Below are 24,318 nucleotides of genomic sequence, written 5' to 3' on the forward strand. Positions count from 1 at the left end.
GGGGGAAGAGCCCACGGCCTTAGTAGCTTTGGCGCCATACCCTGACCTAGAAACTTCTCAGCCTGATTTTTTTGGACAGGATCAAAAACCACCATTTAGAATCTGATGAAAACCAAAACCTTCTGCCCTGAAAACCCACACCTGTATATAACGCTCACTTAATTTTAAGCACAAACCTTTGCTATAATTGACTAAGCCCCCTAGTCTCATTTTAAGGAATCCAGGGTGCAAAAATCCAAATTAAAACAAAAGAGCACCTTTGTAGGCTATTAAATGTTTTGAATACAAGAATTTTGGTTTTACTAACAGTACTAGCCATGTCAACTCTTTGCCACATTAGTCCAATGATACATTGATTTAAGGTAGCATTTATGAGCATTCTACTAATATACAGCTTCTCAGTAACAAATCTATTGCTTTCAGTTGCATCTACATGGAACAAGGGAAAAACATGCCTTAAGATAGTAAAATTTCCAATGTAATGCACATTTTCCCTTATAGCAAGAGGCAGAGTAAGTGATGAGATGAGGTAAAGGCGCTTTCTTTTTGTTTCTGTGCAGAAGGAAGATTACGTTCTTTATCACCTCCTTCTACTTAAGTTTGATATGTTATAAGTGTTGGAGCACTGAAACGAAAAGGGGAAAATCTCACATAACTACTTCTGTGACAATTACACAAAAATGTCATCAATGTAACAGTTCCACGGTGACTCGCCTGTATCTAAAGAGATGTCAACACTGCAAAAGTAGATCTCTGTAACACTAGTGGAAGTGGCACACAAACTCCTTTTTCAATTCCTTAAAAACCTTTTCTCTTCACTGCTAGAATGAAAGTGTTCTCATTTGAATGGCTGGGACAAAAGGTAACGTAAGCTCATTAAGAAGAGTAATGGGGGGACACATGGGTGGCTCAGTGGGTTAAGTGTCTGACTTTGGCTCAGGTCTTGTGGGTCATGAGTTTGAGACCCGGGTGGGGCTCTGCGCCAACAGCTCGGAGCCTGGAGCCTACTTTGGATTCTGTGTCTCCCCCTCCCCTACTTACACTCTGTCTCTGTCTCTCCCAAAAATAGACAATAGTATCATGTCGTCTGCAAAAAAGGAAAGTTTGACTTCTTCTTTGCCAATTCTGATGCCTTTTATTTCCTTTTGTTGTCTGATTGCTGATGCTAGGACTTCCAGCACTACATTAAACAACAATGGTGAGAGTGGACATCCCTGTCGTGTCCCTGATCTCAGGGGAAAAGCTCTCAGTTTTTCCCCATTTAAGGATAACATTAGCTGTGGGCTTTTCGTAAATGGCTTTTATAATGTTTAAGTAAGTTCCTTCTATCCCAACTTTCTCGAGAGTTTTTATTAAGAAGGGATGTTGTATTTTATCAAATGCTTTTTCTGCATCTATCGACAGGATCATACGGTTTTTATCTTTTCTTTTGTTAATGTGATGGATCACATTGATAGATTTGCGGATATTGAACCATCCCTGTAACCCAGGAATGAATCCCACTTGATCATGATGGATAATTCTTTTTAAATGCTGTTGAATTCTATTTGCTATTATCTTGTTGAGTATTTTTGCATCTGTATTCATTAAGGATATTGGCCTGTAATTCTCTTTTTTCGTTGGGTCTCTGCCTGGCTTAGGAAAGAAGGGTAGTGGGAAGGGGACAAAACAGAACTAACACCACTCTATAGTGGAGGTGGAATTTAGCTTCCTTACCCCTGAGGGTAATACCAGGACTTTCCTCAAAGGATTTCAATGAAGAGTAAGCACATTAGCATAGTATGATGCCCCTGTAGAAGCTCAGGCCTGTGTTCCTTTCCTTTCCACACGGCCGCGTGACCTCACGTGACTATCCCAACAACCATTTAGATGAGGACCGTCATCCTCTTACAGAAAAGGGAGCCAAGCTCAGCACCCCCTGGTCCGTGACCGGAGGTCACCTGACAGGGAAGCAGCATGGCTTGGACTAGATCCTACAGCATCTGGACTCCTGAGCCCCCCACACTTCCACACATGGCGCTGATGGAAGGGCCAGAGAGAGGTGAAGAGGCACAGCATGGGGTCTTGTCACTGATTTAATCGCCTTCTCATGTCAGTGCCCTTTATTTGGCGGTGGAACTGACCAAAGTGAGGTCAGCCGGCAGGACAGGAAGTCATCTACATGCAAAACAGACTGCTATGTCATTTCTGTCAGAACTTTCCAGAGCACTGGCCCTAGCATTAACCACCTTGAACTGTGGGCAGAGATCTGTGTAAACCCGTTGGCAATGGGGGCAATACCTATCCCAGAGGGTTGCTGGAGAGACTAGTGAGATGGGATATCAAAGGGTCCCCCTCAAGCACACTGCTGTGACTATTACTGGTTAGTATGTTTTCCCTTTTCTAGCACCTTAAATGCCCAGATAAGTTGATTCTGTTCTTTGAGGTTCTCTCATCTCTCAGAGAGATTTAGTCACCTTGCCCTCAGACAATCTCACATAAAGGACTGTCCAGACTCTAAAGAGGAAATATGCAGGCTGTTGCCAAATACAGGGTCACATGTGTGCTCAGAGTGGTAATGGTTGAAGAGGTGGCCATGAGTCAAGGAGAGGGGCAGACCTGTGATCCGTCACTACTGGCTTTGGCTGCACTGCTGACCAAGGAATTTCTGCTCACAGAGCGGGTGCCATGGCTGTCCAGATCTTGGGAGAAGGCAGGCTTAGTAGAAGACTGTAGGTGTCAAATCCATCCTTTACTAGACCATTTGCATTTGCATCTCTGCAAAGGCTGTTCCCCTTCTAGAAAACCTTCCTAGTCTCCTTACAACAACACACCTTCCCTTTTCTTCAAAGTCCACCTTAAAGCTGTGTTTAAGCTTCGGCTGCCTATGAACAGTCTTCCCTCTGAAAATATCCTGCTGTTAGACTCTCTCCTGCCTCATCTTTTACTCTTGGAACAGTATTCTTACACAAAATTCAAAGGCTAAAAGTCTTATGAAACTGCACAGTTCTATGTGGTGAATCCTGACGCAAGGTCCTTTGGTTTCAAATATGGTACTCTGTTCACTATGTCCGTATTACTTTAGAACCCCACAGGTCTCTGCCAATGTTTGTGAGATCACTGGTGCTCTGGGAGGGCCATGGTTTCATGTGAAGCTATGTGTCACTTTAGGTATTTCCAATGAGGTATATTCTCCGTGGTGCTCTCTCTCCCTCCCTACTTCGAAGCTTTACGCACATCTTCCATTGAGTGCTGAGCTCAATTCTAGAATACCACTCCTCCACATCACCCCACCCCCCATCTACTCCCAGAACCTATGTTTACATCAGAAAGCAGGTACTTAGTAAATACTGGCTGAATGAACAGCACAGGACTTTACTGCCAGCAAGAGGGCTGATTTTTATGTCACGAGCAATACATGTAGGTGAGATATTTCTCAGGTGAAGAATTAAGAGACACTAATATGACCAACCAGATCTCAGACTGAGAAACGGTAGGGGTAGATGAAGGGAAACAACGTTCATTCCTGATTTATTAGGAGCTAAGAAATGGGTTAGGCACTCCATGCTCAGTATTAAAAAGCAAAAGTAGATTGCACAGAACATATAATCAAGGGTCCTGTTTTACAGCCAGCTGTCAGAATGACTGAAGACCCTGAACTCAGCACTGGGAGAGGAGCATTAAGTTAGGAGAATCTAAGGGGAAGACTAGGCAAATGTGTGCCTTGCATTTAAGATTAGTTTTTAGCGACATTAAAGAGTTCTCAAGTAAATGGAGAGTGCTGAGCAGAGTTAGAAATCTACTCATCTCTACCACTGGGCGTATTATTCTCTCAGGATTTCCCACCCTGCCAGCCGGGGAGCATCATGGAAGTATGACTCCTCACAGCAAAATCTATCACATTCATGATATGGCTGCCATCTGAAGGTCAACCAGAAAAGGCTTTACATATATTTTTAAACTTAAAAGGTCTCAAAGCTCTAGTAATGGTTAGATACCTTTCTTTTCTAGAAGACCTACTTCTAAAAATAAAAGCAGAAACACAGCTAGGGCCTTACTAAAAGGAAATATCCTAGGGTTCTGCCATCGGACTCTCATTAGGAAGCAATGAGATAGGAGGACAAATTGAGTAAGACTGTCCTCAAATCATATCATTTAGTCAAATAAGATCCTGTAAACAGGGTTTAAGATGGATATATATTTTTTGGTGAATTTTAGGCCATGGAAAGTTTTGCTGACAGGGACCTATTCAAAGTGAAGTGCTGCTCCTCAGTAGGGATATAAATATGGCAATGAACGTCAGCCTTCTTAAGTTGTGTTTCACTTTCCCCTACTCACAAGCTCTACGCTTAGTGTGAGATGCTTATGGTGGCCACAAAGTCCTTGAGTTTTCAAGCAATCGGCAGCAAGCCTGTTTCCACAAGATAGGGTGGACAAGTCTTTTTTGCCTGTTGGGTCATTAGCTGGAGAGGGGACTGGAGGACAGAGAGGCAGCCTGGTAAGGAGGGTTGTGCATAGGCTGTGCAGTCAGACAGTTTAAGAAAGATGAAGGATTTGGAAACTATACTTTTAAAAAGACAGAGAGGAAAGATATTCAGTGAAGGTTCCTCCTGTGGAAAAGCACATGGGAAAATGGGAGACAGCCCGCAGGTGGAAAACAAAATGCTAGAAGATGGACAGTCTACACTGAAGCCATGGGACCCGCGTTGTGGTATCTTAGCCTGGGAAAGGGTAAGGCAGTGTATCGTTTGCTGAGTTTTTCTAAATAGGCACAGAGTTGATACGAGTTAGATGCTGACCAGTTGTCCTAAGTCTTCTGAAAATAAAACTGGAATGGGGGGTGGAAGAGCCTTTTACGACTAGAATAGAACAAGTTCAAAGAGGCTGAAAAGAGAACTGAATTTCAGATGATTGAAAGCCACACCAGAATACCAGGGGAGGCTGCATGCCGTCTGCCCACAGGATTTAGCTGCACATGTGCCTGAAGGGTGGAGTTATGAATACATTAATGGGATTATGAATATATTAATTTAACTCTGCCCACATAGTTTTAAGTTCTTTTGCTCTTTGCTGCTCTAAGACTGTCATGGGCCAATGACATCGGGCCATCTGGGGACTATTAGAAGTGTTGAACCTCGGATCCCATAGCAGGCTTACTGAATCCGAATCTGTCTTTTTAACGAGATTCTCCAGGGAAGGTGTCTTCTCCTTCTACAGAGGACTATGCTGCCCATAATTAAATGGCAGCATTTGAAATTCTTAAAATAGTTATGAAAACTTTTATCACAGTGTGACTGACAGAGAGGAAACTGTCTGGTGATCACATTTTCCTTCCCCGTTTTTGCAAATGTCATTAGCTAATTGCCTTATTGAACATCTCCAAAGACATCCATTGAAAGTTGTTTTTATAAACACGAGAAAATCAGATTTATAAAGTTCTTGCAGAAGCAAATAAACTGATTTTCAAAACTGGCCGCCTCTTACAGCTAATTCTTACATAAATATTATGACAAGTGCAAAATCAGTAATGATGCGTGCTAAGCAGCACGAGCTCTGAAATCCGACGACCGATTTCAAGTGTTGGCTCTAGTCAAAGCGCCAGGACAGGAGCAGCCAGGGCCTGGAATCGGGTCTAGGCTCATGGCGTGTGTGCCTCAAGCCAGCTGTGTGTCTCTCGTCCTCCAGGGGCCGTGGTCTCCTCCTCTGTGACATGAGGAGCTACTGAGTTGGCGTGTGAAGCTCCCATCGTTCACCCTGGGAGAACGAACTTCCCCGAATTCACTGCACTGAGCCCTGCCCTTGTTGGCATGAACCGCCCAGGAAGGGCGAGCTGCTGGAAACCACTGTCTGCTACCGAACACACTGGAAGCGCCTCCCCCGGGAGCGGGCAGGTGAGGGCTCTCGGGCTGGCAGGGTGAACAGCTCACACGCCCCGTAAACAGCTGGCGGCTCGGCCCAGCTGCTCTCGGAACAGAGAAGTGTGGGCCGCTCGCCCACGTGCAATTATGAGTAAAATAAGGCAAACCTAAAAATAGCCTGCGCTCAACCACGGAGGTTAATACTGCCAATGGCTTTTAACTCAACCGTCAGTATGACAGGAAGGGGAGTAACTATGGCAACAGAAAAATGAACATGTAAAACAAGTCTTCTGAAGTTGACAGGAAAGTTTAGATTTAATAAATACATGCATTTTCAATTCCTGTCTCTCAATGTTTGAATTCACGTGGTTCAACTATGTGGAAGTCATAAAATTAGAATTTTGGTAGCGTTTTGATAAAACAAATATTTCTTTAGTTTTGGGTTCCAGGCCTGCAAGGAAGTGACTGCTAACCTGTCGATGTTATTACCTCTATAAATAAAGAACCATTTGAACAAATGCCTTTATATAATTTTTAACTGAGATGTTTTTCTCTATATTTGTTCTGTCAGTTACAAAAATAGCCTTGAACTGTACTTGACATTTTAAGATTTTACTAAAATGATGAAAATGCAGGGTGATGTGGAATTCTCCTGAAATGAAAGGTACATGGTGAACACAATTAATGTTAGGAAAGGATACAGAAAATACCTCCTAGAATACGTTTCTGATGTACTTCTCACAGCTGCCCTGGTAGCCTGTGGCCCGGCGCATAATGGAGGCCCAGCCACACTCAGGTCAAGGACTGTGCGTCGTTCTGTTCTGATCAAGTTCTTCTTGCCCAAAGAGCTCACACCCCTAACCCTAGGACAGGCATATCCCCAATTCCAGCAGCTTCCTGCATCACTGCTAAGGGGATATTCAGTTAGGTGCTGGGAAATTTGGTAGTGGTCCTAGTTGGCCCGCTAACTAGTTGTGGGGGCCTGCACGTGTCAGTCCTCAGCACTCTGGTCATGGACTCGATGAGTGTCTCAGGGTCTTCCCTGAGAAAGGACAGTTAAGAGTTAAAGAGACGGAGGAGAGCATTTGTGTTGAAGACCCGACTTTGAGCCATGCCCTGTGCTGGGGTTAGAAACACATTAGTCTTGGCAGCAAGCTGGCAAGGTAGATACTTGCGTCTCCATCGACCAGAAAAAGACACTATTGGAAGCAAGCTATGCTAAGAAGTGACAGAGCCTGATCTCAACCCTGTGTCTGGTGCCTCTCTCCTTCTCAAACACCTCTCCAGCCACTCTTACAACGGGCTCTGCCTGGCGGGTGAGGATGCAGCCCCCGGTGCACACACTTCAGCCACTGACAGATGTTTCAGGGACTGCCTTGCACGTTCCAAGCATAAAAAACAGGTCCTGCGGAAAGTCATCCTTTCAGCCAGGCCCTCACTGGTACTGGTTCTTTTCGCCTCAAATATGTACTATTGTGCTACCTGCTTTTTTCCTTTAATAATAATAACATCTCCCTGTGTTAATAAAAAAGTATTTTAATATTTAAGATGGCATTATACTGTTATAATCAGTCACTTACTAATGGATTTCCCAGTTGTTACAATTTTGTACTACTTTAAATAATTCAGAAAAATAGAAAACATCATTTGGAAAAAGTACTAGGGTGCTAAAGTAATTTTTAAACAAAGTATAATAAGTCAAAGAATAAATTAAGAGCTTCACCTTAATTAATCTTTGTGTTTTCCTCTAATTTTTGCTTAGAATCAAAGTTGCCCACAACACAGGAATACCCTTTAATAAATCACTGCTATAACAGGCAGGTGGGTTGAAATGCATCTGTGGGCCCTGGGGCCAGGAGTCCTTTGTAGCATCCACCAAGCCCATCTAAAACATGTTTTTTAATGTTTATTTATTTTTGAGAGAGAGAAACAGAAAGGGAGAGAGTGGCGGAGGGGCAAAGAGAGAGGGAGACACAGAATCTGAAGCAGGCTCCAGGCTCTGAGATGTCAACACAGAGCTTGACACGGTGCTCGAACTCACAAACCTCAAGATCATCACCTGAGCTGAAGTAAGACGCTTACTGACGGAGCCCCCCAGGCACTCCTTTCAAGCTCAATTTATAAAAGGGGTCCTGCTATTCATATGGAGAAAAGATGCTGACAACTATATGAGGGGATTCTGGCTGAAAGTGAAACGTACACAAGAAATGAATTGAGTTTTGTGGTTAGTTGAAAATTCGCATCTGGTATGGACTTTTCTTTAATTGAAGTGCTCACCTCTCCCATGCAATGAGAAAATAGTCTTACACAGAGCTGACTGAAAGACCAAATCAGAGCGAAAGCTCTTTGAAGATTCTTAGGCTTAAGTAAAGCTACTTTAAAGGCTGCTATGTGGACCAAACAACCTAGAGATTTCCTAACGGGATTTTCTAGAGTTCCAGTAAATCTTTCTCAGTTACTTCTTTGTTCTCCGACTTTGGTCAAAACCAAAATAAGTAATACAAAGGTCACCCACATAGAAAAGCAAGCACACACAAACACACATGCCCGCCGGCACACACTTGTTTTAAAATAAAAATATTTAAGTAAAATTAGTTACATAATATATATTATTTATATATAGACTCGTCATTACTTCTTTTGGATGCATTCATAGTGGGAGGCTATGAGATTCACATAAACCTAGTTCTGTGTGCATTTTTGAAGATGATCATGATGAAGCAGATAAATAAACCGTGTGACACGGATCAGATGTGACAAGGGTAACGTTTCTTACTGTGATCAGGGGTACTGCCCTTTTGATCACCTGCCAGGGCCTCCCCAGTTGTTTCTCCCTCTTGAGCTCTTTCTCTGAAACAGAAAGTGGTCAAGAGAGGAGAAACGGGGCTGAGGATGGAGCAGGGCCCAGCCAGCTGCCATGAGACACTGGCCACTTAGGGCAAGAGCCTCTCCAAGTCTGTAAGAGAACAGTTACGACTTGCTAGAGGCCAGTATGGTTTAGGCTACCCCTAAATGACAGCTGTTTTCACCACATGCAGGTGAACTCATGAACAGGCTGAGAGGTCAATGGGCCCAAGGTAGAGTCCAACTCCAGCGAAGGCCCCAGGGATGGCCCACTCCTAGGACTCTGCCTTGGTGGATTCTCTTCGACTTTCCCTCATAAGTGGGATGCACCCTGATTTCTTATAATACTTGGTATTGTCATTAGTCCACACTCACAGAGCAGCATTATTAACCATTTCCATTAGAGTATATGTCTTATTCTCCTAATTTGTTCCCAAACTACAGATGCTAGACATGGAGAAAGAAGATAATAAAGAATGGATCCCATAAGAGAGCCGAAAAATAGTACTAGTACGCATTATGAAGTTTTGCAAGCAGCAGAGTTACTGAAATAAAACATGTGTGATCCAGCAGAGACCATTTCTATTACAAAATACAGAACTTCTACAAATGTAGAGAGTAATGCCTGAGACCTTCGAATGTGACATATGTAGGACTCACATATAAACTGAACTTCAAAGTTCAGTTTAAGCACAGTCAGAAGTAAGAAAAGGTCATGTGGTCCATCCTGACATGCATTTCAGGCTGGTGGTTAAAAACATGTATTTAAGGGGCACCTGGGTGGCTCAGTCGGTTAAGCGTCTGACTTTGGCTTGGATCATGACCCTGTGATAAGTGAAGTTTGAACCCCACGTTGGGTTCTGTGCTGACAGCTTAGAGCCTGGAGCCTGCTTCAAATTCTCTGTCTCCCTCTCTCTGCCCCTCCCCTCCTTCTGTCTCAAAAATAAACATTAAAAAAAGTATTTAAAAAAAAAGGCATTGTCAAAATAATAATCACAATGGTAATTACAGACAGATTGGCACAATAGTAGAGCTGAAGGCTGGACCTCGAAAGCTCAAGATTTCAAGATTTCATTCTGGTTTGATGCAGACAGGTATTTATAAAGGGCAGTGTAGCACTTAAGAACAGAAATCTAGGGGTGCCTGGGTGGCTCAGTCGGTTGGGCCTCCGACTTCGGCTCAGGTCAGATCTCAGGTTCGTGGGTTCGAGCCCCACATCGGGCTCTGTGCTGACAGCTCAGAGCCTGGAGCCTGCTTCTGATTCTGTGTCTCCTTCTCTCTCTGCCCCTCCCCCTTTCATGCTCTGTTTCTCTCTGTATCAAAAATAAATAAAACATTAAAAAAAAAAAAGAACAGAAATCTATAGTCAAACCGCTTGATTGTGAATTTCTACTCCACTCACTGTGCTACAATCCTGGGAACTTTTACTAATCGTTCTATGCTTCGGTTTCCTCGTTTGCATAGGGCTGACATGACAGGCCCCTCACCGCAGCGCTGCTGGGCGCATTCATGAGTAACGCACATTGAGAGCTCAACACAGGGCCAGTGCACTCTGTCATACTGTCATTCCTCCCCGGGCCAAAGGAGCTCACTCACCAAGGTGAGTGTCCATCACCTTCGCACAGTACTTGCACATGGCATCCAGGTCGTTTAATTGTCCTTGAAGGAAGGAAATCTGGGCTTCTAATTCTTCTTCCTAAAATGAAAGGGGTAGAGATATGGGAAAATTTTTAAATTCAGCAAAATCCCCAAAGTTCTCCACATGATTTGGAGTTTTTTAAAGAGGCACAATGTCTTTTCAGTCATAGACAAAACAATAGAAAATAGCAAATAAGCAAGAGGAAACTCATCACTGCCATCACTAACAGAATCAGAGAAATGGTAGAACAGAGTGTTAAGAAAATCTGGACTTCTTCTAACTGAATGCTAGCTTTGTGCCACGTGTAAATGTTTACCCATACAACCTGGTATAAAAAAGTACAGACAATATCTTCATTATCTGAGCCACACGAATGGAGAAAAACCCCAATTTCAGAGGACCCTACTCCCTAGGCAGCTGGGTACAAAAACATTATTTCTTCACACATATTTGGGGAACCAGAGACGATGATAATCTCTTAAAATTGGAAACGTTTTGCCTCTATAGTCCATAAATAGCTGTTCTTACATTTCCTCTATTGATAGGACACTAGAGAATTTTATTTATTTGATTGTTTCTAGGAAAACGTACTCTGAGTTGAATAATTATCTAAATGGTAAAGGACAATCTAACTGTAACAACAAAAAAAAGTCTGGTTTTGATAAGGAAAAAAACACACATGCAAAAAAAAATTTCCCAAGGAAATTTAGAAGATTAAGAGAATTTTTCTCAGAGGAAGAGAATTACAGGCATAGCCTGGAGACACTGTGGGGTTGCTTCCAGAGCACTGCAATAAAGAGAATATCACAATAAAGGAGGTGAGATTATTTTTTTGGTTTCCCAGTTGTATATAAAAGTTGCATTTATATAAATGTAAAAAGTTATATTTACACTATATTGTAGTCTATTAAGTGTGCAATAGCATTATGTCTAGAACAACAACATATACACCTTGACTTAAAAATACTTATTGCAGGGCTCCTGGCTAGCTCAGCTGGTTGAGTATATAACTCTTGATCTCAAGACCGTAAGTTTGAGCCCCATGTTGGGTGTAGAGATTACTTAAAAATAAAGTAAAATAAATACTTTTGCTAAAAATGCTAAGCGTTGCTGGCCTTGCCTCCATGTTGATGATCAGGGTGGCGGTTGCTGAAGGCTGAGGTAACTATGACAATTTCTTAATATAACAGTAAAGCACATCAACTGACTCTTCCTTTCATAAACGATTTCCCTATAACATGTGATGCTGTTTGATAGCATTTTACCCACAGAAGAACTTCTTTCAAAATTGGAGTCAGTCCTCTCACACCCTGCTGTTGCTTTATCAACGAAGTTGATGTGATGTTCTGAATCCTTCATTGTCATTTCTACAATCTTCATAGCATCTGCACCAGAAGATTCCATCTCAAGAAACCATCTTCTTTGCTCATCCATAGGAAGCAAGTCCTCGTCCGTTGGTTTTATCATGACATCGCAGCCATTCGGTCACAGCTTCGGGCTCCACTTGTCATTCTAGTTCTCTTGCTGTTTCCACCACATCTGCAGTGACTTCCCCTACTGAAGTCTGAAATCTCCCAAAGTCATCCAGGAGTGCTGGAATCTGATTCTTCTAAACTCCTGTTAATGTTGATCGTTTGACTTCTTCCTATGCATCATTAATGTTCTTAAAGGCATCTAGAATGGTGAATCATTTCCAGAAGGTTTTCAATTTACTTTGCCCAGATCCATCACAATTATCACTATGTATTTCTTCTCTCTAGCTGTGAAGGTCCTAGTTGGCATCTCCTTCTAATAGAAGGTTGTTTCATCTACACCGAAAATCCATTTAGTGCAGTCACTTTCATTCACTGAGCTACATCTTCCGGGTCACTTGCTGCAGCTTCTCCATCAGCACCGGCTGCTTCACCTTGTACTTCCAGGTTACGGAGACGGCTTCTGTCCTTAAACCTCATGAACTGACCTCTGCTGGCTTCAAACTTTTCCTCTGCCGCTTCTTCATCTCTCAGTCCTCATAGAATTGAAGAGAGCCAGGGCCTTGGTCTGAATGAGACTTTGGCTTACAGGAATGTTGTGGCTGGCTTGAACTTCTTTCCAGACTACTTAAACTTTTTCCATATCGGCAATAGGCTGTGTCTCTTTCTTATCATCCATGTGTTCACTGGAGCAGCACTTGTAATTTCCTTCAAGAGCTTTTCCTTTGCATTCACAGCTTGGCTACCTGAGTAGTGCAAGAGGTCTAGCTTTCAGACCATCTCAGCTTTCCACATCCCTCCCTCACTAAGCCTAATTTCAACACTGTCCTGTCTCAGGGAATAGAGGGGCCCAAGGAAGGGGAGAGGGATGGGGAAACAGTCAGTGGAGCAGACAGAACACACATGACATTTATTAAGTTCACTGTCTTATATGGGTACAGCTGTGACACCCCAAAACATTTACAACAGTAACACCAAAGATCACAGATCACCAAACAAATACATGAAAAATGAATGAGTTTGAATGACATATTGCAAGAATTACTAATATGTGACACAGAGACACAAAGTGAGCAAAAGCTGTTGGAAAAATGGTGCCATTAGATTTGCTTGATGCAAGGTTGCCCCGAACCTTCAATTTGCAACACAATGTAATATCTGCAAAGTGCAGTAAAGCAATGTATGTCTATAATCCTCATTACGTAGGCGATACCTAACCAAGTTAGTTAGAATGCAAGGGATGTTGCCAGAGGTGGAACAGGCTAGAAAATTGAGTTTCCAGTCTTAGATGCTTGTTCTTTCATATAAGAATCTTCTGTACTGTTAAAAAGAAAGCGGGAGAAACTTAATGAGATATGCTTTTTCTTAGCAACCGAGTATAATTTGACTTATAGATAGAAATTAACGGTTGAAAAGGTTACTTGTAGGTGTATTACATTTTAGCAATACACAATGCAGCACTGGAAAGTATTGTTTTTAACTACTGCACAGAGAATGGGACTTAGAAATAGGCATTTAAAAGCCTGACACAGAAAACAGGCATAGCAGTAGCTGTTAAACCAAATTACTGTGAAATGCCCGCTGTAGGATACACAGGCACTAATCATGCTCTTTACACACGGCATAGAGTGCAGCGGCGTCTCCTCTGATGTTCACATGATGACCAGAAGGAATTCAGCCAAGGAATTAGAGGGGCGTATGGGGACCTTCTTAATTCTTTGCTGGGCTTGAAAATGGAAAAAGATGCAGTATTTCAGGACATTTTTCTTCTCCCGTTTCTCCTTTGTTTTTACCCAGGCTTGAGATTCCCCATTCTATCAGGGTGCTTGCTAGGAATCAGGGAGAGGAGGCTACATCTGCTGGTTAACTATGGTTATGGTCTGGACAGTCTCCAAGATGGCCACCACCAATTCCTTCCCTCCCTCAGTGTACATGCCATTCCACTCAGCAGGTGGTAGTATCTATTGCCCACATAGATAATTGTGACCTGCCTTGACCCAGAGAGTGCGGTAAAAGTCACACTGTGCCAGTTTTGGGCAAGTGTAAGAGGCCTGTCAACTTCTGCTTACTTCTGCTCTCACTAGAGGAAGACAGCTATCAAGTTGTAAGGAAGTTCAGGCTAGAACACTGAAAGAGAGGAGAGAAAATACGGAGAGAAAGAGACCATGGCAGAAGTACTGAAGTTCTAGACATGCACATGACATCTTCTAGGATCTTTCAGCCCAATCCATCTGCAACCAGCTAAGTGAGTGACTCAATCAACAGCCCAACTAAATGCCTGATTGAGAAACCTATGAGAAGTAGCAGTGTTGCTGTTTTAAGGAGTGGAGTTTGGGAGCAGTGTGCTACGCAGCAGCAGGTAACTCAAACAGTGACACGATGGACAGAACACTTGACTGCTATACAGCATGAAGAAATCAGGGTTCTATTTCTGCTCCTGCCATTAGCCGGTCATGGAACCCTACAGTAATCCTCACCCAATCTGGGCCTAAATTCAGCAGTCTTTGGGGGAGGTGTAAGTCAGACACTTTGCTTCCAAGGAGCTTACAATCTCATAGTTAGAAGAGGAGTCTTGTAGAAATTAGCAGAGTATGAGGTAGGGTATATGCAAGTCTTATGAAATAAGAATAATTGCTCTGGAAATCCTGGTCCCTGCCTCCTGTCACCGCCATTGAACAAGTCACTTTTTCAATAGGTTATGGACACAAACTCAGCTGGATGAGGCCAGAGCCTGGCAGTCTTTTAAAAGAAGGGGGCCCAGCAGTGGCCTAAGTTTCTCCCTCCATGTGGCTACCAACTGGGGTGCTGTCAGCCCAGACTGGACAGAGGACGCTAGGCATACACTGCCTCCTGGCTTAAAAAGTCTTGTCTATTTATTTTATGTGTGTATTAGTTTAATTTGGATTTAGCAATCACTTCCACTAAGATATAAAAAAGCCTTTGGAAACTTTAATCTTCGGTAGCACTCCTATCTAAATGGATTTATTTTATTTTGTTTGTTTTCTTTTTCAAAGCTGGGAGGGAAGAACCGGAGAGGAGACACTCTTGAAGAGCGAGGCTCCTGCTGCTGGTGGGGGAGGGGCTGGGCGGCCTGAGGAAGCATGCAGCTCGGAGGCTCCCTTCCTTACACACTTCACTGTGCTGGCAGGAGCGCTGTAATAAAAACATGAGGACACTGGTGTCCTCTAAACTGCGCAGGGCACAACCCGCTCAAGTGCGCGGGGAAGCCCTGAGGACAGGACCGCCCCCCCCCCCCCCCCCCCCCCCCGCACTTGCTAGTGAGCGTGCGCAGATAAAGAACACTTTTCCAAGTCTGCAATTGTGCTCCGGGCTTTGGCGGCAAGTGAAGAGCGTTTTCTTGCCTAAGTCCCAAGTCAATATCAATACAAACTGAATCTACACTGTAGAAAATGACAGCTTTCATTCATTTAAGCCTTTTTTGTTTCCCAAAGGAAAGCCTACCAAAAAGCCCACAAATGAGATAAGAGGAGTTTTCTCATTGAAACAGGCTGAGGAACCCAAGAACCTTTTCCATTTGGAAGTCTGAATGCCAGTGTTACCCCTCTAGAGTTTGCTTAATCTTAAAACATTCCTAAACCCTTCAACTTTCTCAGACTTTATAAATAGAAATGGAATCACTTGGAGGCAAAGGGTGGCTTGTCACCTATTCTTCACTCTATTATATAATTACAGATAAAAGAGCCAAGAATCGAGCTTCTAAAATTGTGGGAACCAACTTTACGTTTCTATTGTGGCTTCTCCGGCTTCGTTCTCCTCCCAGCTAACGCGCTTTACACACTGACAGCTTTAGTCACTTGTTTTCAGTAAACTGGTCCTCTGTAATCAAAAACAAATGCTTGGCTAATTGCCTTGAGGTTTTACGGAAACAAGCAGTTAGTGTAATTTTTATGTGTAAATAAGACACTGAAGAGAAATCCTTATGATATTTACTCTGGCACGTATGTTCTGCCTTCCAGTATAGGACAGGGTGTGGTCGGTGACGCTGGAATCCTGGCAGGGACCGTCCTGGGTTCAAATCATGTTTCTGCCGGTGCCTAGCTGTATAGTATTGGATGTGGCCTTCCATTTCCCGTTTCCCTCACTTCCACTGGTAGAACTGCTGGGAGAATGGCAGGAGGGCACAGGGAGAGTATCTGGCATAGAGCAGGTACTCAATAAAGGCAATTATTCTTTCTTTAAAATTTTTTTGTTTAGACTCAGGTCAACCCAGTGAAATGGAATTTCAATACAGAGTTTTATGACTTACTGCTGGAAAATTCTGGCTCATAGTTTACAAACTTTAGGTGGTTTCGCACAGAAAGACTTAGTGTAGGCTAAAGAGCCCACCACCGTCTTATTGTGTCCAATACGGTGAGGGAAGAAACCGATGGAGCTTTGTGAACTAGGGGACATGCAGACTACTGTGTTTAACACGTCACCAACCGTACCTGGGGGCTCCGCAGGGAAGGACCAGAGGATGAGGGCCACTCTACCGGAAGAGAAAAACAGCTAGTATCTAACCCTTTTGTAGCAATTACACTATGCCAGCCACTGAGCTTTGCACGCATGAACTCCTGTAATTCTTGAGACTCAACCTTGCAGTAGATTCTCTCGTTATCTCCTGCATGAAACATGGTCTTCTTGTCTGTAAGCCACATTTTCTGGAAGTGTATGCCACCGTTTGGACAGCTGTTTGAGAGCCCAAGTCATGTGGCCCTCTCTCCCATTCCTTCCCTGTGTACACATCCTTTCTTAGGCTTCATTACCATGGTCCTTCCAATGAGTAACCTCACGCTCAGTTTCCTTCAAGAGAGATTCACCAATTATGACGTTAAGTCCTAATCCCAAATTACTTACTCAGTTGTTTTCCTTCAAAAACACTGAGGTCTGATTGGCTGTGTTCTGTTTTTATTGTTGTTTTGACGGTATCTGAAGACGATTTTTTTAAAATTTACTTTTTAAAAAGCAGAGTTGTAGGGCGCCTGAGTGTCTCAGTCGGTTGAATGTCCGGCTTCAGCTCAGGTCATGATCTCACAGTTTGTAGGTCTGAGCCCCACATCAGGCTCTGTGCTGGCAGCTCAGAGCCTGGAGCCTGCTTCAGATTCTGTGCCTCCCTCTCTGTGCTCATTTGCACTGTTAGGCCTTGTGGGAAATACAAGGACGAATGAGACATGGATTCAGACCTCTACAAGTTTAGAGGGAGGTAAGGGAGGAGTAAGGTGAGTTCTGCAGAAAATAGGAAACATGAGGCTTCACAATTCTGTGGGGAGCAGATGAGTTCCAAGTCACAGAGGGGGAAATGAAAGCAGATTTTCTGGAAGAGGTAGCAATTTGGTAGGTCTTAAGGAAGTTGCAGGACTTGGCCCAGAAGAAATGATGAACAAAGAGGTTTTAGGAGGCAGGGACAAAAGTAAACAAAAGAAGGAAGCCAGACGTGTGGGCCCCGGGCAAAGACCCCAGCCACTGAGTTGAGCCGGAGTGTGGAGCATGAATGGCAGTAGCTGAGGGCGGTGGGAAAGCTCTCCTCCCGTTCATCTCGATTATAGTTTGACTTCAGACAATAAAGTTTTATTTTAAGCGCGGCGGTCTGACATGCAGACTGCTGTGGCCACTGCCTACCATGCATCGTGCACATGATGAGGGCACAGGCTGCGGCAGGGCCGCTGCTCGTGGGCCGCGGAAAACCACGGGGTCCCCGGTGTGGGAGGAAGTGGGGGGGGGCAGGACGAGCCCGGTGGGGGGTTCGGCTTGGCTTCCCAGAGGGCGCCCAGACGGCCAGGGAGCCGACACCAACCGCAGGCAGCGGGAACGGCTAAATATAGCCACCAGAAGCCAGGAAAGACGCCCAGCCTCGCTTGAGCAGATGGGTGAACAAGAAGTGGGAAGTGAAGGAAACGGAAAGTCTCGAGGAGCAAAAGTGGGAAGGCCGCGGATGTTCTGAGGAAGCTGTGGTGTACACAAGGACAAAATACACACACGGCGTGGAGGAAAGCCAAGCCAGAGCATATGGCACCGGCAGAGGAAGCCACCACCAGGAAAAACGCAAGAAGAGCAAAAGTAGCCTTCTGAGGAGTCTAAAAATAAGTGGCAGGGCGCGGAAGGCAGCACTGCGGTGCTCACCAGCCCTGGCATCCGTGCCCGCGTGCCCCCGGCCGCACAGCGAAGCCCTCTGCCCCTCACTCTCCCGTCTGTAACGCTGCGGTCAGAGCAGCTCCGGTGGCAGAGGGTTGCTGGAGACTGAATTAGAGGAGTTTTCCAGATGGAGAGCTTTGCATGGTGCGGAACGTGGTAAACGCCCACCAAACGTCCATCTTGTTGCTGCCTTTGGATTATTTATAAAAGTCTAGGAAGTTGTTCCAAGGAACCATCGACTGGCGCAAAAACATAGCTCCCAGGATATTCACCTCACATATTCCACACATACCCGAAATGTCTAGCAAGTGACTTAGGGAACTTGTGGTACATTCATAAGCAGAGTATTATGCAACTTTCTGAAATGTTCTCATAACATCATACACTTGGGGGAAAACAAGTTACAAAGTAGCAGGAAAAGAATCATTTGGGGGGAAAAATGAAAGAAAGGTATTCACCTAAGTATTTATGTTGGTTATTCTCCAAATGGAGAGATTATAGATCGTTTTTCATTTTTGCTCATTTTTCCTGGATTTTCTACAATGAAATCATATTTTTCTGTAGTCATAAAATTACTATTCAAATAACATAATGGAGAGGAAAAAAGAAAAAAAAAGGAAAGGGTGATTACCAAGGAGAAAAAGATGTTAATATTTTTAAATTACCCAAATTTATTCCAAATCAAACTCTAAACACTAGGGGAGCTTGGTGGCTCAGTTGGCTAAGCGTCCAACTCTTGATTTCAGTTCAGGTGATCTAACATTTCGAGTCCTGCATGAGGTTTCACACTGACGACACAACCTGCGTGGGATTCCTTCTCTCCCCTCTCTCTCCCCTTCCCCTACTCAAGGTTGTGCAATCTCAAAATAAATAAATGTAAAAATACCTAAATAACACTAAACAGTAAGAATAACTTACATGAAATAACCTGTAAAAAAGTAAACTATAATATTTTGCCCAGTGTGCAACCCCTGAGCATACTTTCAGGGTATAAGGCTTCTCTCTGCACCTAACGTGGGGACGTCAGTGGGTATATGCTGCTCTTTATGGATTGCCTAGAATGAATGAGATTCTTACAGATGTTAAAAAAGAAAAGATAGTGAGAAAATCCCCCAGTAAATAAAACAGTTCCTGTTTTCAGAAAGCATGTACACAAACATGTTAAGTATGAATGGAAAAGATCTCTAGAAATTTTGAACTGAAACTCAAAGCTTAGGGTGTTACATTTTAAGGTAAGAAGTCATATTTCCATGCTGAGCTTGCCTTTAAAGATAATTTATTTTGGCCCCTTCATTTTACAAACAAACGTTAACACAGCTAGGTAGCTGGCTAGCAGCAAAACGTGCACTAGAAGGCTTCCTTGTGTCTCAGGCATGGAAGCGGTGCTATGTCCCAGCACTGGGGTGCACACTGCCTGCCGACACCAGAGGTGTCCTCACACGACAGGCTTTTTGTAACAATCACTGAGACCTCTCCCTGTACCCATGTTATAATGGTGATGTTCCTTCCTGCCTATGATAGTCTAGGAAAAAAAGGCACTAAAACCTAAACTCAACATTATTTTACATGACTTCATACTATTAAAAACCACTGCATTGAAGAATACTGCCTCTGGGTTAGATGGCAGAATAGGAAGTGCCAGGACATCTGTCTCTCACCTAGACAACAATTCCACTGGCAGAACCTTTGTCACGTAATGATTTCTGAAAGCTGGAGTCCACTGAAGGCTAACTACTTCCAGGGGAAAGCCTGAGAGTAAAGTGAAGTCAGTTTTGGTCCATTTCAGCTCTGAGGACAAAGCAGCTTCCTGTCCCTCCCCCCTAGCCCTGAAGCAGGCAGCTTGGCATTTGTTCCCAGAGCAGCTTGCATGCAACCTGGGAGATCCAAAATGGGCAAAAAGGACTCCGTCCTCCAAACATCAGGGATTTTGCTCTGATGGCTAATTCTTTTTATTTTTTTAAATAGTCTTCACTCCCAGCACCAAGCTTAATGCAGGGCTTGAACTCAGGACCCTGATAATCAAGACCTGAGCTGAGATCAAGAGTCAGATGCTTAACCAACCGAGCCACCCAGGCATCCCTGCTGATTACTAATTCTGATCACAGGACTACAGATAAAGAAAAGAGCAGTCACTACTGTTGCATCCACTCCCCCTGCTCACTTCCAGTGAATTTAAACAGCCTACATTATATCCCCCACTTCATTTTTCTTTTTAGCTTTTGGGGAGCCAGTATTAAAGATTAGGACATTCAAAAACAATTGCATATATGAGGGAAATAGAAAGTGACTGCCTAAGCCCATGGAAAGGCACAGGTTCAGAAAAGATCTAAGAGGACCAGAAGTTTACATCTCAGGCTGATCCTTGGTACAGAGACTGCCTACAAACAACAAACAAAAATCCCACAACACAAAACAGTAAACTGTTATAAAAGGGAAGAACGATTTCCAGAGTTACTACATTATTAGATTACAGTATCCAGTTTTCAACAACAACAACTAAGCACAAAGCACAGAGAGAAACAGGAAAGTATGACCCATTACAAAGAAAAACATAAATCAAAATAAACTGTCCCTGAAAAAGACCTGATAGCAGATCTACTGGACAAAGACTTTAAAACAGCCATCTTAAAGATGCCCAAAGAACTAAAGGAAAAAGTGGAGAACATTAAGAAAATTATAGATGATCAAAATAGAAACACCAGTAAAGAGATAAAAATTCTAAAAAGAAACCAAGAAAGAAATCCTGGAGCTGAAAAGTAACTGAAATGAAAAATCCACTAGAGGGATTCAAAGGTGAATTTGGGCAGGCAGAAAAAAAAAAGGAGCAAATTTGAAGATAGGACAATACAAATTATTGAATCTAAAGAAAAGAGAGAAAAAAGATTGAAGAAAAGTCAATAGAGTTTAAGGGACTTTGGGGACAACATCAAGTGGATCAACATGCATAGTAGGGAGTCTGAAAAAGAGAGAGAAGGGGATTGAGAGATTATTTAGAGAAGTACTGGCTGATAATGGCCCAAATTTGATGAAAGACAGGCATATAAACATGCAAGAAAGTTAACAAATCCAAGTAAAATGCACCGAAAGATACCCACACAGAGTAAGAACATTATATATGAATTAAAGGTTCCATACAGCAAGAAGATGAAATAATTATAAACATTTAAAACACACCTAACAACAAAACAACAAAATCTATGAAGCAGAACCTGACAGAATTGAAGGAAGAAAAAGACATTCCTAACATAATAGCTAAAGACTTCAATACTCTAAAAATGGATAGAAAAATAACAAAAGTAAGGAAATAGAGGATTTAAACAATATGATAAACCAACTAGATTTAACAGACATATACAAACACTCTATCCATAACAACAGCATATGTATTCTCCTCAAATGTCCTCAGATCTTTTCTAGGATAGACCATATATTAGGCCACATATTAAATCTCTATAATATTAAAAAGATAGATACCATACAAAGTATCTTCTTTGACCATAAAAAGATAAAGTTAAAAATCAGCTACAGAATTAAAACTAGAAAATTCACAAATAGGTAGAAATTTAACAGCAAACTTTATGGATCCAAGAAGAAATTACAAGAGAAGTTAGAAAATATGTAGAGATAAATGAAAACAAAACTACAACATATCAAAACTTATCGGATTTAGGAAAAGCAATGTTAAAGCTGGGAATCTGCAGCTATACATGCCCACATTACAAAACCAAGAAAGATCTCAAATCACCAACCTAATTATACAACATAAGGAACTAAAAAAAAGAACAAATTAAATGCAAAGCTAGCAGGAGGAAGGAAATAATTAAGATTCCAGCAGAGATACACAAAATAGAGACTAGAAAACACTAGAGAAAAATCAATGAAACCAAAAGTTGGTTCCTCAAAAAGATCAACAAAATTGACAAACCTTTAGCTAAATGGACCCCCCCCCCACCAAAAAAGAAGAAGAAGAAGAAGACGATGACGACTCATATTACTAAAGCCAGAAATAAAACTGGGAACACTAGTACTGATTCTACATAAATAAAAAGGATACAGAACACTAGGACATCTCTATGCCATCAAATTGGATAAGCTAGATGAAATGAACAAAGTCCTAGAGACATAAAACCTACTAACTCACAAATTAAAAACTGTGAACAGATCTACAACTAGTAAAGAGACTGAATCAGTAATTTAAATACTCCCAACAAAGAAAAGCTCTGGTGTCACTGGTGAATTCTACTAAACTTTTAGAGAAAACAAATATTAATTCTTTTTAAACTTAAAAAAAAATGAAAACGAGAGATCACTTTCTAACTCACCCAATGAGGCCACTTTACTCTGATACCAAAGTCAGACAAAGACACTACAAGAAAACTACAGACCAATTAGCTCTTATGAACACTGATGTAAAAACCCTCAACAAAATATTAACAAACCAAATTCAGCAGTGTATTAAAAGAATTACATACCTTGACACCAAGTTGAGATTTATTTCTGAAATGCAAAGATGATTCAAATATGAAAACTGCTCAATGTAATAAACTACACTAACAGAATGAGGAGAAAAACATGATCATCTAAATTGATCAGAAGTATTTAACAAAATCCAAAACATTATAATTAAAACACAGAAACAAAAAAACTATCAGGAGAAGGAAACTCCCTCAACATAATAAAAGTCATATATGGAAAAAACACAGAGTATCATACTCAATGATGAAAAACTGAAAGCTTTTCCTTTAACATCACAGACAAAAAAAGCAAAGATGTCACTTTTACAACTCCTGTGAAATAAAATACTGGAAGTAGCAGCCAGAGCAATTACAAAGTTCAGAAAGAGACATAAAAACATTCAAATTAGAAAAGGAGAAATGAAATTATCCTTTGGAGATGATATGATCTTATATATAGAAAATCCTAAACATTCCACACACAAAAAGACACAATTCACATAAAAGTGTTAAAATTGATAAATGAATTCAGCAAAGTAGGAGCATACAAAATCAACACATGAAAACCAGTTTGCAACATTTACCCACTAACAATAAACAATTTGAAAAAAAAATTACAGAAATAATTCCGTTCACGATAGCATTAAAAACAATAAAATATTTAGGAATTGACTTAACAAAGGAAGTAAAAAACTTATACAATGAAAGCTTCTAGACATTGCTGGAAGAAATTAAATAAGACATAAATAAATGTAAATACATCCTACATTCACGGACTGGAAGATATAATATTCTTAAAATGTCAATACTATCCAAATCAAGCTACAGATTCAATGCAACCCCTATCAAAATCCTATGACATTTTTTCCCAGAAATATAAAAACCCACTTTAAAATTCATTTGGAATCTCAAGGTACCCTGAGTAGCCAAAATAATCTTGAAGAAATAAGTCAGAGAAAAATAAATACCATATGATTTCACACAGACGTGTAATTTATGAAACAAAACAAATGGGCATAGGGAAAAAGAGAGAGGCAAGCTAAGAAACAGTCTCCTCACTATAGAGAACTGATCTTTACCAGAAGGGAATGGGTTGGGGGGATGGGTGATGGGGATTAAAGAATGTACTTGTTGTGATGAATACTAGGTATTATATGGAAGTGATTGATCACTATATAGTCACCTGAAACTAATATTGCACTGTATGTTAATTAACTAACTGGAATTTAAATAAAACCTTAAAAACTTAAAAAAAGGAAGACTGGAGGTACTTCCGATTTCAAAATTTATTACACAGCTGCCATCATCAAAATAGTGCATAAAGACAGATACATAAACCAATGGACTGGGATAGAGAACTTGCATGTATGGTCAACTTTTGCAATGGTGCCAAGACCATTAAATAGGGGAAAGGACAGTATTCTCAACATGGTGCTGGGAAACTGAATATCCATTTGCAAAATAAATGAAGTTGGGCCCTTATCTAACACAATGCACAAAAATCAACTCAAAATGGATCCAAGATCTAAATGTAAGATCTGAAATGGTAAAACTCTTAGAGGAAAACAGGGGACACTGGATTTGGCAATGATTTCTTAGATATGACACCAAAGGCGCAGGCAACAAGACAACACAGAGATGGACTGGATTTCATGAAAAAATTAAAAAATGTGCATTAAAAGAACAATCAATACAGTTAAAGGGCAACCCAAAGAATGAAGGAAAAAATCTGTAGATCATATATCTGATAAGGAATTCAGAATATAGAGAAAACTCCTAAAACTCAGAAATAAAACAACAACCTGCATAAAAAATGGGCAAAGGACTTGAATAGATAACTTCTCCTAAGAAGATATACAAATGGCCAATAAACACATGAAATGATGCACAATATCATTAGGGAAATGCAAATCAAACTCTAATGAGACATTAACTCACAC

At 41.8% G+C, this 24,318-nt stretch overlaps 1 protein-coding gene across 2 annotated transcripts in view; it reads right to left on the reverse strand.

The window, feature by feature from the left end:
* TBC1D5 (TBC1 domain family member 5) overlaps nucleotides 1-24,318 on the reverse strand; it is a 486,227-nt gene that overhangs the window by 14,504 nt on the left and 447,405 nt on the right. For both annotated transcript variants that reach the window (XM_029940340.1, XM_029940339.1), the window contains one exon: nucleotides 10,278-10,377. In XM_029940340.1, coding sequence (XP_029796200.1) covers nucleotides 10,278-10,377 — 100 coding nt within the window. The remainder of the gene's footprint in view (nucleotides 1-10,277; nucleotides 10,378-24,318) is intronic.

The sequence above is a fragment of the Suricata suricatta genome, chromosome 5 (genome assembly GCF_006229205.1).
Source record: "Suricata suricatta isolate VVHF042 chromosome 5, meerkat_22Aug2017_6uvM2_HiC, whole genome shotgun sequence".
NCBI classification, from domain to species: Eukaryota; Metazoa; Chordata; class Mammalia; order Carnivora; family Herpestidae; genus Suricata; species Suricata suricatta.